General features: G+C 39.6%; 1 protein-coding gene across 3 annotated transcripts in view; it reads right to left on the bottom strand.

The window, feature by feature from the left end:
- pitpnc1 (phosphatidylinositol transfer protein cytoplasmic 1) overlaps positions 1-14,347 on the bottom strand; it is an 82,408-nt gene that overhangs the window by 26,182 nt on the left and 41,879 nt on the right. For all 3 annotated transcript variants that reach the window (XM_023960465.1, XM_023960462.1, XM_023960453.1), the window contains exon 2: positions 1,043-1,191. In XM_023960465.1, the coding sequence (XP_023816233.1) occupies positions 1,043-1,191 (149 nt within the window). The remainder of the gene's footprint in view (positions 1-1,042; positions 1,192-14,347) is intronic.

Genomic DNA, 14,347 nt, shown 5'->3' with positions numbered 1-14,347 from the left:
AAGGAGAGGGAAATGATTTATCGTGGTATTTCAGATCTGACAGCCTAAAGGAAATGCTTGCAAAGTATTTTGAATGAAGATGTTGTTTGGTTTCTGTAAGGCCTTCAGTTGTCCTTGACACTCCATGCTGACTAGTAGTAGTGCTTTTTTTTTTTTTTTAAAGCAAGCAAGTTTATTTGTAAAGCACAATTCATACCCAGGGAAATTCAAAGTGCTGTACGATATCCAAAATTACAAAAAGAAATCAAATGCTAACTTTCAAAACATAAGCAAAATCATGAAAATCCTTAAGATTAAAAGCCTAGATTTTCAGAAATCTTTGAGGGAAAACACTGAAAAGCTGCCTCGCCATGTTTAGTTTTGACTTTTGGACCTGAGGAAGACCTCCGCGTAAGGTTCGTAGACTTTGAGTCGGGTTAAAAGGAACTAGCATATCATTGGGTGCTGCGCCACAGAGAGACTTATAAACAGGTAAAGCTGTTTTAAACTCGATTCTCTGGGCAGCGGGAAGCCAGTGCAGAGAACTTAGAACTGGACTGATGTGGTCATTTTTCCTGGTTTTTGTCTGCAGCATTTTAAATACCGTAAGTTGCAATTGTTTGATGCCTCGTTTAGAGAGCCCAGAGAGAAGGCCATTACACTAGTCCAACCTACTGGACACAAAAGCATAGATTTGTTCTTGTAAGTCAGGTTTGGACACCATCCTTTTCATTTTAGTGATGTTCTTCAGATGGTAAAAAGCTACCGATGAAAGTGATGAGACGTGACTTAACTCAGAGTCTGACGTAACTCCTGGGTTTCTAAACAGCTTTTTTAGTTTTAGAGAACGGGATTCCAGGTGACAGATAACACTCGTCCTGTGATTTTACAAATATTTCAGTTTAGACGGAGGAAATGGTTTTGCATCCACACATGAATCTGTCCAAAAGAACAATCAAACAAACATAAAAAAAAACCTTCCCACCACCAGGGGGACTTCCTAAATCAATGCAAGTACATAGTCTCACAGGGTAAGAGCATCACAGAGCCATGCTCCACTCACCTGTTGAGGTAGACTCGCTTCTCTGTGAACTGTCCCGAGCCATGAGTGGGGTCTTCAAATGGCTCATTCTGGACGACCTCCACTCCTTCGCCCCGATCGCTCTGCTCGTGGCTGTGCTTGCTGATCATGTACAGCTGTCCGATCCGGTACTGCAGGAGAAAGGACACAGGAGGGTTTGGATTTTTAGGACTTTTATTGTCTCAGCTTCTAAGAGGTGACCTTTAGTTGCTGCATTCTTTCAAAATATTTTACAGACTCTCCAAGTACTGTAAGTTGCCACAGCTGCAATCAAAGTTCATTTATCAACCTGCTGAACGCCACCTGAACATTCAACCTCGTCTACAACCCTGTATGCCATTAAATTTGGCATTTGTGATGATTGCGTTTGTGACTTTAATTGGTTTAGGGTGGGACGACATAAAGACACTTCTAAACCTTTTAAAACCAATGAGTGTGAAGAAAGAACCCAAATGAAATCAGTATCCCCGTTTGTTTTGTTCAAGTTTGCATTTTTATTAGCCAAGGACTTGCGGTCTTAGCTTGTTTCGTAAACCGTTTTATTTCTTTATACTTTATTTTCAAAAAATTTTAGTTCATTTAATAAGACATTTATTTCGGGTTAGGACAATGAGTTTAGACATTTGGCTTTAACTTTGATATAATCAAGCATATGTTGTTAAAGTAAAACTTGTCAAAACAAATAGTTTGATGTATTGGCAAAATGCTGCCAGGAAATCCTTCAGTCTGCGGTAATGACGGCAACAGAACATGAGTGAATTAAGAGTTCAGCTGGGAATTCTCTCATGAAGTAGAAATATTTGCTTTAAAAATCACCAATGAATCTTTTTTTTAATTATTTTTATTTAGACAACCTCCTTTATGAGCAAAGCAAAATGAAGAGAAGCTCGGCACACAATCTCAAGGCCGTCGCTGCAACAATGTGTCCACAAAACAAGGTCAGGCAAGCGGGCTTTTATGATAAACAAGTGTTGCATCATGTCTGTATGACCACCATGTGGAGGAATCCAGTGAATTTAGGATTAAATGTGAACAAAAGCTGGGCTAAAAATTTATAAACTTTATAAAACGGTTTAAAGAAATGAACAGATTAAATAAACACATCAGTGACAACTTTCATCAAAACTCTGAATGTGCTGCAGTCATGCAGTTTTCTGTTTCTTTGCTTAGTGGAGCTTTCTCTGTCTCCCAGACATGGATGTTAGTCTGAAAAGAAACCTGCCACTGCAGCAGACTGTGGTAACGAAGGAGAACCAAAGTGACCAGCTGGCCCGAAGGGGACATTTCCCCCTCCCTGACCTTTACCTGTCACACCTGTCGGCTGAGCTGTAAAACACTGTCAGGGGGAGATGTGAAGAGCTCAGGACTCTCAGGCTGTCAGCACCAAAATGCTGATGAAAGTATGTCCCAAACTCCAGTCCAAGAGGCACAAATGTCTGAAAGACTACAAACAAAAACTCACATCCATAAAGGAAGACTGTAAAAAGAAATGTCTAGTTTGATAGAGCACAATATGAAGGTTTTGAACACCATCATAACCCTTGTGCTACCTTGTGGGGTCCAGATGGACTCACTCCCAACGTTAACGTGCCCTGGACCAGTGTTTTTTAACATTTTTTGAGCCACACGCTTTATCCTTAACAAAAATCCCGCGGCACACCAGCATCCAAAAATTAAAAAAAGTTGAAATGCTGTAGTCTGTATTGATGTACAGTCTCACATGCATTTTTGTGATAATTGTGGCAGAAAAAACTAGAAGTTGCTGTTTTTTTTAAGTTGTAATAAAAGTTATGTCTGTGTCTCCTGAATACAGTTCCAGTTCTTTCTGAATAAGAACAGAACATTCATCTTTTGCAATACCAAAGTATTGCATCTTTTGCAATACTAGTATTTTCAAAAACACAAATGCTGTCCTTGTACGGATGTTTGTGCGAAAACATTCCGGTAGTCAGGTGCCAGACTCAGCCGAAGGTCAGGAAAGGGGACTGTTGTGAAAACAGTGTTCAGCTCCTTTTGGCAGGAGTAAGACCCATTCTAAAGATGGGTTTCGTCCATCCCCTTCCTTTCTGAACTCAATCTGAAACATTCCATGAAGAAGCTATCAGAAGAAACCTCAAGCTTTAAAGCTTTTATAAAACATTAGTCAAAAGGAAGCCATAATGTCGGACGTTCTGCTGCATATTTGGAATTTGAGATATTAATAACCAGGAGTGATTAATATTTATTTTCAAAGAAAATCAAGTTCAGTTCAAGCATTTAGCTTGGTTCAAAATCCAAATACATATGTACTAGACACAGTAAACAGGTGATGGCAGCGTTCTTGACAAACAATTGTTTAAATGACTTTATCTAATTGGAACAGAAAACCCAACAAGTTCAAGGGTGATGACAGATGAATGCTTTCCCAAGACCCCACTGACTCTTGAGCCACACTTCAAAGAGCCAGAAATTCAAAATCCTCATGTCCGTTAAAAGCAGATCTACGGTGGCCCAGAAGGGTCATAACACAACACATTAACTCACAACACAACACATTAACTCACAACACAACACATTAACTTACAACGGAAGTAAAGCTGCAATTAAAGTGCTTTTATTCTGAAATTTCCACTGTGCTGATCGGCTAACTAGCTAACAGAAAGTAACGTCACCGTGAGCTGTGGAGGGAGCACGTTTTTTCTACAAGAGAAGCTAGCAGCAGTGTTGCCAGATTGGGCGGTTTTGGTTCTAAATTTGTCGGTAAAAATGGCTTTGGGCGGGTATGCATAATATGGGCGGTTTTAGGGTCGGTTTGGCATTTTTTTCCCCCTGACGACTATATAATAGCGGACTACGTTAGGCCGTGTACAGATTGCTATTCGGTCACTGCATTGAGGTGGGGAACTGTCAAGTTGCAGAATTCTGAAATTAATCTGGCAAAAGGTTATTTCCAGCACTCGCAGCATCCCCTGAGGACATTTTGAGCATGCACAGGCTCATGTCTGAAATGGCCCATGTGTTCGTCTGCACAGCAGCTGCTGCACTTCTGGAGGAAAGCATCACGATTTTTGTGTTTCTTATATAAAAACTAGAAATGTTCCGTTGGTCTCTTCTTTCTTATTTCCTAATGAGGATACCTACCTGGCCTAACCTAACCGATCTGGATCAGATGGCCATTTCCACCATTTTTATATTTTTTTTATCTTCCTCAAACAACATCAGTTGCTGCATTAATCAGGGTTTATCTTTTGTCATAGTCTTGCATGAGAGCAAGCGACTCCAAAAGCAGCTCTGGGACAGAGAGCCCATGAGGCTGGCAGCTTGAGTGCTACTGTAAATAATGCAGATGCACTTCATCTCTCATCCTCTTTCCAGACACACACAATCAGGAAATCTGGGAACAGTGAGGACGTGAAGGAGTTCATGGGTTCTCTGTGAGGACACAGAGACAGAAAATGAGCCTGATGTTAGGCCGACAAAAAGTATTCCTAACGCGGTTAGGAGGCGCTAAACCGGGACATCAGACAAAATACAAACCCTTTTTCCGACAAGCGACAGCCTCATCTGTTCACGGTGTCCACAGTAGGATCTGAAAATGATCAACGACTCGCATTCATTATCTACGCCTCTTTACCCTTGTGCTATCCTAGGCACTTTAACATTGGGAGTTGGGTCATCTAGACCCCACAAGACAGTGCGCTAAACCCTTTTTCTTCAATGATTTGTGATCTTCACTGGTGTTCATGGATTACATGCAATCCTTTCCACCTTTATCCACCTTTGTCATGGTAGGGAGAACACGTCAATGGTCATCTTGACCCCATAGGACAGCACAAGGGTTAACAGGGGCACTGTGATGACGTGTAAAGCTGGAGATCAGTTCAGTCACAACAGATGGATGCAGAAAGCTCCAAATTAGAGTAGGAGCAAAAAAAAACAACAAATAAGATATTGTGGGGATGGAAGCGCTCCCTGTTCTCCAGCAGCTGTCTCTGGTGAGGCATCTTCACAGCATCATGAATCAGTCAGCGACAAGAGGTCAGCGCTCGTCTTGCCTTTATCTGATTTGTTTGATGACAGGGCACTCTGCTTTGCTGCGGTTCATTAATCAGTGCCAATAAACTGGAGGATGCTGCCATCATCACCCACCGTTACTGACTTCTGGTCTGGGTCACAGTAACCTACATCGCTCCAATGTCTGTCTTTCTGAGGGTTTTTATCAAAGTGTTGTAATTTTAGGGGGAAAAGTACAGAGTGTTATTTACAGAAGTCGATATTATGAATCCTTTTTTTAATTGAACCCGTTTAAAGGGCCTAAATCAAGTGTTTTGAGCATTTGAGTGTTTTATAATATTCATTCTTGACTTAAAAACAACCCCAAAGCGGTATTTTGATTTATTCACGCATCTGAGTATTCCTCCAAAACTCTGCCCTCTAAGCACTGGCACCTTCCAATCCACAAAAAAAAGCAGGCTCTCACATTGTGACGTAAATTAATGAAGAACCGCCCCTTCCAGGAAGAGTCTGCGCTGTCAGCTCCGCCCCCAGGCTAACACACACACCCAGCTTCTCTGTAAAGTTAGCGTTGATTAGCTAAACGCTTTTATTTTCTATGCACAATATGCACATCCATCTTTGCAAAAGTTCTGATGTTATTTGTTTTCGTGGGTGAAAAGCAGACACGCCGCCGAGGCAGACTGTAGGTTGACATCATGAAATGGGCGTTACCCACAAGGAGAGAAAGGCGGAGCCTCAAAGATCGAGTCTTCTTAAGTCCAGGTAGAAAAACGATCTGCGAAAATAACTCAACTTTCTAAAAAATGTGTTCTTTAGTGTGCCAAAGGTAATATCTGATGATATACATGGGTATCCTTCACTCTGAAAGGCTGACATGATATAGGCCCTTTAAACATTAGCCGCTAAATAGTGAAATTTTATTTTTATTTTATTTATTTAATAATGACTTTTACAAAAAGGGCTTTACATATATGCTGTTTTCCTGTTTTTTCTTAAATTAAAATGTAATAATTCTTATTACATTTTTTTTATTTAGGCTCAAATGAATTCTAGATTCTGCGTTTACAAAAAAAAGATTGTCTGACTAGAAATCAGACAATTAAAAAGGCAGCTTGACCCCACAAAAAAGCCTGGCTAAAGCACAAGGCCATTTAGATCAATACCTCTCTAAGGACACACTCTGCGCATTCATAATACCTTTGCATTGAAACCGCTAAGTGGATGGGTGGAGCTTAAACGTAACGCTGAAATCCGTGAAAGATTTGCCACAGAATGCTACAGTACTATGGCATATGAGCAGGAATGACATAAGACACAGAGTGGTCTGTTGTCAACTGCGTGACATGAAAACAGCGAGTTATGTTTTAAAAAGTCTCTTGTAGACCCATGTAGTCAACAAACTCAAAAGAGATAAACCTGTTTGGTTGTCTTTGACAGGGTCCTTTTACTCACTTTTCTAAAGTTTAGTCATTTCTCACATGCGTTTGATGAGAACAGCCTCTAGATCTGGAGAAGCAGATCCTCAACCCCAACTAAAGCTGCACGATATGAGGAAAACTCGCGATATGCGACATTAGAGATTAATATTGAGATAATGATATAATTTGCGGTATATAAACAAATTGTAAAATAACCAAAATTACCATTCCAACAATTTCAATGCAACAGTTTAAAAATTATTCTCCAAATGACCCTCGTCGACATAGGTGACAAACATCTAACATTAAAGGCCTCCATCCGATTGGTCAACAACGTGAAGCCGTCCATCCGATTGGTCAAATGCATAAAAGGATTTATTTGATTCATTAAATACTTCCAGCTGCCCTAAGATTGTTTTAACACATTTAAGGTCTACGATTTATTGCGCTTCTCGCCGTCTTTTGCGATATGCGTATTGCAGAGCTGGATATTGCGATAACGATAAATTAGCGGTATATTGTGCAGGCCTAACCCCAACTAAGCTTTCCAATATTAGAGTTCATATATTTTCTAACGTGTGGCACACTCATCCACTCATTCATTCACTCTGTGCCCAGCTTTTCTCCACTGCACACAGGAAAATCTGGTTTCCTGTTTCTGCTTTCAGATCCCCGAGCTCAACCCCCCCACCAGCTCCAATCAGATCGTCTATGAGTAGTTAAAGGGGGCTCGGAATTCTTGCTATTGGCTCCAGAATTCAAAACCAGACATGACAGGAAAAGATGTAGTTTAACAGTACGACTGCAAAATATCAAAATAGTATTTGAACTTTTAGAACTCTTTGAGAGAGGAGAACATTGGGGGTAAGTAGCCCCCTTTAGCCCCCTCATCACCTTTACGTGCCTGTCACAAACAGAGGTATCGGAGAGGAGGGTATAGTTGACCCAGAGTCAAGCAGGGCTGCTCTATGGCATCACCTCTCTGTTGAAATGTCAAAGTGAGGAAATAATTACGTTAACAGCTTTGATAATCACTTTGTTTCACTCAGACCGAGCTGCATTACTGCCCCCTGAGAGCGCCATGGCACAGAGATGAATGTGTGTGGCGGCTGCTGTAACACTGACAAATTATTACAGCAATTTTGAAAAGGGGGGGGAAAAGCTGTGAGACCTAAAACTAATTCTGCTCTCACTGACAGATCACATCAGCTCAGCGGATCCATCTTACATATAGAGACGGAAAATATGAAGGCGAGCTTCTTTTTTCTGAATAAAACCAAGGAAGCTTTATTTTGTTTTAATGAAAGGTTGCCAAAACTGTGCGAATGCTTCAGTTAGTGAGGGCTGTTTGCTGCATAAATCCTAAAAAGACTAATAAATATTGAACCAATCCCGCTAAACAGAATGCACAGATTTTGGAGCATAAATAAATAAAAGGATTTTAAACTATAGCAAAAAAAGTCATTAAATTCACACGATATTGACATAAATTATGTTGAAAGATTGATAAACCGGTTATATTAACAATAATGCACCCACAAAGGTAAAGGATTAGTGCTGTTTGTTGAGGAAAAGGTTTAATGCTGCATTAGCTTAATGAAGACGCTCTGTGAAAATGCATTGTGCATCCAATTTGACGCACGTTGAAAAAGAGGCTGGGGGGCAGCACCATGACGCTAGCTAGAGTTGTTCAGAAGCATCGCACTTTTCTCGTCACTCCAGTGCGATTTATGCATGATTTTTTCTTTTTGACTTATTTATTTTGGGTGCTGCATCTTATATTCCAGATGACTTAGAGTCCATTAAATGTGGTATGTGCGTACGTCACAGCACTACCAGTTTAGTGTAAACAGACCGCTAGTTTTGGCAGATGCCCTTTTAGAGGATAATTTGGGATGCACTCGATGCCTGGATTATCAGAAAATTCTGAAATTCAAACTTTTCTGGTTTGAGTCAAAGATTCCCCCTGAATTGAATTTAAACTCACATTTACTTCCAATGATTTGGTTCTCATGAGATAACCCTTTTGGACTGACAGAGTGGTCAAAAGGTCAAATTCAGAGGAGTTAGGTTGATAAGGAAACATTTAGCTTTGGTTTTTGTCTCATGTAATACTATTACAAAGTAACAAATTACTCTAATTTAATTACTTTTGTCAGTAAAGGAGTACCATAACGAAATACAGTTCAAATTTTAGCAATTAAATTTCAATTATTAGACTACAGAAACCCTCAATACTTCATTACTCACATTTTAGTGCAATGAAAGCATAGGTGACTAATAAAACAAATTAATTCGTGTAAACAGCGTGGCTTTTGGAGTTCTATGTCATGAAGGTCCGTGAACGCACCAGGCAGATACGCTTAATGGACCGGGTTCCGTCATCCAACCTGTTGTTGGGGGTATGCAACGCCCCGCCCCGCCTCTTAGAAATTGTGTTCTTTAAAGCTTGATATTGCAATACATTTAGCCACACGGCCTAACGTAGACCGTTATTATATATTCATGCGGGAGAAAAACCCGCTGAACCAACCTTAAAACCGCCCAAATTATGCAAACCCGCCCAAAGTCATTTTTACTTGCAAATTTAGAACCAAAACCGCCCAATCTGGCAACACTGCTGCAACCTTCTCTTGTAGAAAAAAACGTGCTCCCTCCACAGCTCACTGTGACGTTACTTTCTGTTAGGTAGTTAGCCGCTCAGCACAGTGGAAATTTCAGAATAAAAGCACTTCCATTGCTGCTCTACTTCCGTTATAAGTTCATGTGTTGTGTTATGAGTTATTGCTGTGTGTTGTGAGTTAATGTGTTGTGCTGTGAGTTATTGTGTTATGAGTTAATGTGTTGTGTTGTGAGTTAATGTGTTGTGAGTTATTGTGTTGTGTGGTAAGTTAATGTGTTGTGAGTTAATGTGTTGTGTTGTGAGTCGTGTTGTGAGTTAATGTGTTGTGTTGTGAGTTAATGTGTTGTGTTGTGAGTTGTTGTGTTGTGAGTTATTGTGTTGTGAGTTAATGTGTTGTGAGTTAATGTGTTGTGAGTTAATGTGTTGTGTTGTGAGTTATTGTGTTGCGTTGTGAGTTAATGTGTTGTGAGTTAATGTGTTGTGTTGTGAGTTATTGTGTTGCGTTGTGAGTTAATGTGTTGTGTTGTGAGTTAATGTGTTGTGTTGTGAGTTAATGTGTTGTGAGTTAATGTGTTGCGTTGTGAGTTAATGTGTGGTGTTGTGAGTTAATGTGTTGTGTTGTGAGTTAATGTGTTGTGTTGTGAGTTAATGTGTTGTGTTGTGAGTTAATGTGTTGTGTTGTGAGTTAATGTGTTGTGTTGTGAGTTAATGTGTTGTGAGTTAATGTGTTGTGTTGTGAGTTAATGTGTTGTGTTGTGAGTTAATGTGTTGTGTTGTGAGTTAATGTGTTGTGTTGTGAGTTAATGTGTTGTGAGTTAATGTGTTGCGTTGTGAGTTATTGTGTTGTGTGGTAAGTTAATGTGTTGTGAGTTAATGTGTTGTGTTGTGAGTCGTGTTGTGAGTTAATGTGTTGTGTTGTGAGTTAATGTGTTGTGTTGTGAGTTGTTGTGTTGTGTTGTGAGTTATTGTGTTGAACTGCGTCAGCTTAAAATTACAATCTTTTCCTGAATAAATAAGGGGCCTTCTCTTAGCAGAACGTGAACCAGGTTGACACAGTTCTAGGAAGAGTGCATAGTTTGGATTTAGACCGCGTGTTAAACAGATAAGACTGCTCTTGAGAACCATGTTAGTCAGTAAGGATGACTGTCCAATCATGGTTTTCCGCTCATTATTACACCCTTTCTGCCCTCCAAGATGGTTATCCTTTTGGCAACCCAGACCGGTGACCCATGCGTGCCCACCACCTCTGCGGTCCGACCCGTACAAGACTCCATGACACTGTCCAGAGCGTCGGCTCAAGTCAAGAATCGCCTCTGTATAATATGTCCCAACAGACACTATGTTTATGCTGGCATAACCTTGTGTCTCACAGTCATGGCAATTGTTTACACGAAGGCTTAAAACAGCTAAAATAACTCATCTGAATGGGATTTAGCTTCAGAGAAAAATTAAAAGGACGTCTGACTCTGAAGGTTGTTTTAATCGCCTTCAAGCAGAACAAATGGAAGTCAGGCATCCGTCTGTGATTTAACCTGATCCATGTCAGCTCAGAGCTCCTGCTAATGTGGGCTAAAGAGGCCAGCTGAGGCATACAAGCAGGATGTACGTCTCACTTCCACACACAGCCCAAGCTATTTTTATTCATAACACGCTGACTCACAGATGATGCACGATAAAACAACAAAATTCACTTACAAAAAGTTATTTTTGTATAATGATGGACATAACGGTTTGGAAAAAGAGCTTCATTTTATGTCGAGTATGTAGTGTATTTAAGTGAGTTAAGGCTGTGTGTTTTTCAAAGCTCAACGCTAAAATGTGCTACATTAAAACTCAGTTAAACATCTTTATAAGATATTTGACTGGATTTGCAGACATGAAACTGGCCCAAAAGGCTGCGAGTTGGTGCAAACAGGGGCAGATGCTGGAGCGTTAAAAACCTGCCAGACAGTTTGGCTGATTCCCACATTTAAATATTCATCAACACCTGATTCATGTCAGGATGACGCTCCACCTGTCGGTGGAGAAAGCTTGCTACAGTTGAAACGGCAAGTCAAGTGTCTGCCCAGAAAATCAGTCAAGATGTTCCAGTTAGGTAAAGGTCACGTCCATTCTGTTATCAACTGCTGCTGCTGCAAAACAAAATAATAGGGATGTTTAAAACCAAAAGAAAAGGACATCAACACCATCTAATTTTGCAATTCCTAAATGTGTTTTTCTATATTTTATGGTGTTGTTTTCTGTTTGTTTAGGTATTCTGTATTTTGGACCATCACAGTTAGACATCACACAATCACATTACCCATTTTTACAAACGCTGTGTTTTTCAATAGGATTTATTTTCTAAGTCTGTTAAAGGTCGCGGAGTTCAAATGAATATAAGTCTAGGCTTTGACTGAGACTCCAAAAAAGAAATGCTGTTTTTTTAAAACCCATTACAGGCTGATTTTTTGCAATGTTGTCCTGCTGTAGTTATAACCAAGACTGCTGTTAGCCTACAATATTTAGCAACTCTCTCTGGGTTGTGCATTATAAGTGGCAGAATTAGCTGTTCAAACCCATTTTAGGCACCTGTGCAGCCATAAAGATTGTTACGTTAAACCCTTGGTTTCAGTAGAAAGCCTGTGCACCAGAGAAGAAGACTCCCATCTCCACACTGATTGCAAATCAATTAAAAGTGAATCTATGGTAAGTGGCATATATTTATATAGTGCTTTATTACTTCTTAGAAGGTACTTTAAATTCACAGTCCCATTCACCCCCACACAAACATTCACACACTGATGGCTGCATGGCCCCAACCTATAACCACCAGGAGCAATGTGGAAAAACGTCGTCTGATCTGATGAGCCACTATTTCTGCAAATGTGGAGCGGGAACCAAAACAGCAATCTTCCAATCAGAGGTCGACGGCTCTACCTCTGCACCACAGCCGTGGTGTCCAAATGTAAATGTGCATGGAGCAGGTAGAAGGGATGTGGGACTTGCAAGTCTCAACCATGGCAAGTCATTCAACCCCTTACTTTTACACTCCCGCCTCCATGTTTGACTGCTGGTGTAAAAATAAATAGAAACTGTTGTTCAGGTTCTATCAAACCATTTCATTTAAAAAGTGGGACAGTTTTTGTTCCTTTTCGTGTGTTCAATCTTTTTCTTTTTTGTGTGACAACTATGAGTAGGAAAACAGTGAGAGGACAAACACTTGTGTAGCATGTAAAACAACATTGTGTTAAAAGGCTAAAGTCTCTCCTGGTGTTTGATGGGCCTTTGCTCCACGCAATTTGCTGAGGTAAACTTTATCCAGTGGTCAGGAGTAGCTGTGGTTTGTATTCAAGAGGCCTTGCATTTTAAAAGCCTCATAATGAGAGCTTTTAAGGATGGCAACCTTACGGAAAAGCTTTAAACCAGGGGTCTCAAACTCAATTTGCCTGGGGGCCACTGAAGGCAGGGTCTAGCTGAGGGAGGGCCACAACGTCAACACACACACACACACAACTAGTGAATGTCTGAGAGCCAATAAATTTGTATGGAACATGTACTATACTATTACTATACTCTATTATTAACTGTTTTCTGCACAAAATTTACTTATAAAACTCTCATTCAAATAAAATACGTAAAAAAAAAATCAATAAGTAAATAAATCAGTAATACATTTCTGTTTATTTATTCTTTATATCTGCTGTTTTCTCATTTAAACATCTTTATTAATACAGTTCAGTTAACACTGTTGAATTCTAACTATTAAACACTAAAGAAGACTTAAATTCTACAGTTCTGTAAATCCATCATGTTCAAAAATCATTTCTGTTAATCCATTTTAATTGTCAAAGTAGACATTTCTAAATGAATCTACACATTTACCTGATAACTTTTTGAAAATGAAATGTCAAATACCATTTTCATTATCATTTTAATTAAGTGACAGAAAAAGCAGTGTTGAGGAAGGAAATGAAAAAGCATTTTGGTGGATTGCTTTTTCATTTTAATTTTGGGCCGCAAATACCCCGCGGGCCGCGAGTTTGAGACCCCTGCTTTAAATAAAAGTATATACATAAAAGTACATATAATTCCATGATGTTTCATTGAGTTTTTCTAAAACTGACTTTTGTAATGCCAGTGGATTTGTCTATTCTAGTGAAATGTGATTCTTTGTTGGTGGTGTGATGGTGGAGTAATGCACTGAGTGAAAATGGAGAGAAGCTAGCAGAGGGGTGACGGAATGAAATAATAGAGAACGGATTAAAGACGGGGAAGCAAAGCTTCTATTACAGACCGCCAAGACAGCAACGGAGGTTTAGATGAGGAAAATGAAGAGTAAGATATATAACTGTCCATGACATGCATATTTAAATAATTAGAAGTCCAGTGATACATTTTATTTAGAATAGATTTGAGTTAGAAAAATGCAAATTCAGGGAGATAACTAATAAGATTGAATGTGTCTGTAGAAAAGAGCTACAGGACAGAAAAAAAGAGAAAGCTCTTTTTCAAACTCTCACATTGTCTAACCTATCACACACACACACATTTACACACACACAAACACACACACCTTCAGGGAATTCTAACAGTCTGAGACACGTGTCAAAGGGTAAAACGTGTAGAAATTCCCACATCAGGACACAAACAAGCATTTAAACATGTGATCCGTTCTTGATATGCAGACTTCTACCAGAGTATTTATATGTAATAAACAGCGCTGATTAGAATGAGAATAAAATAGATATCAGATCCCTCATTGGGGTAAAATATCCGCTTTTGATTAAGTCTGAAACTCTGTGATCAGGCCTGATTTCCAATCATGTCATCAGATCTGGACAACCCTAGTTCACAGAATCTGACAGACACCATAAGAGATTGGTAAGCTGTAGTTATGAATTTGATGGGGAACGATTCGGTTATTTCAACACAAATTGAACTTTCGGAGCAGAGTTTTCAGCACAGGACCCATTACTACAGTCTGTGGTATGACCATGACAGGAATATTAAGTCCAGGGTTATAAGGCTGAGACCACTGAGCGGGTCAAATCCACAAAAGAAAAAAGAACCTAATGCAGAAGCAGAACGTTTTGCAAATACATACTAGGAAAAAAGAGATCAACCATTGCCAAGGAACAGCAACAAACTGTCCATCAAACTGTAAAAACAAGATTTTAATAATGATGTACATAACAACCTAATGATACAGCTGTCTAATTGAAAGTAAACACAAATATCTACCAGATAAAATTCTTCAACAGGATGACA

The sequence above is a fragment of the Oryzias latipes genome, chromosome 1 (genome assembly GCF_002234675.1).
Source record: "Oryzias latipes chromosome 1, ASM223467v1".
Classification (NCBI taxonomy): Eukaryota; Metazoa; Chordata; class Actinopteri; order Beloniformes; family Adrianichthyidae; genus Oryzias; species Oryzias latipes.
This window is presented reverse-complemented; position numbering and strand designations above follow the sequence as displayed.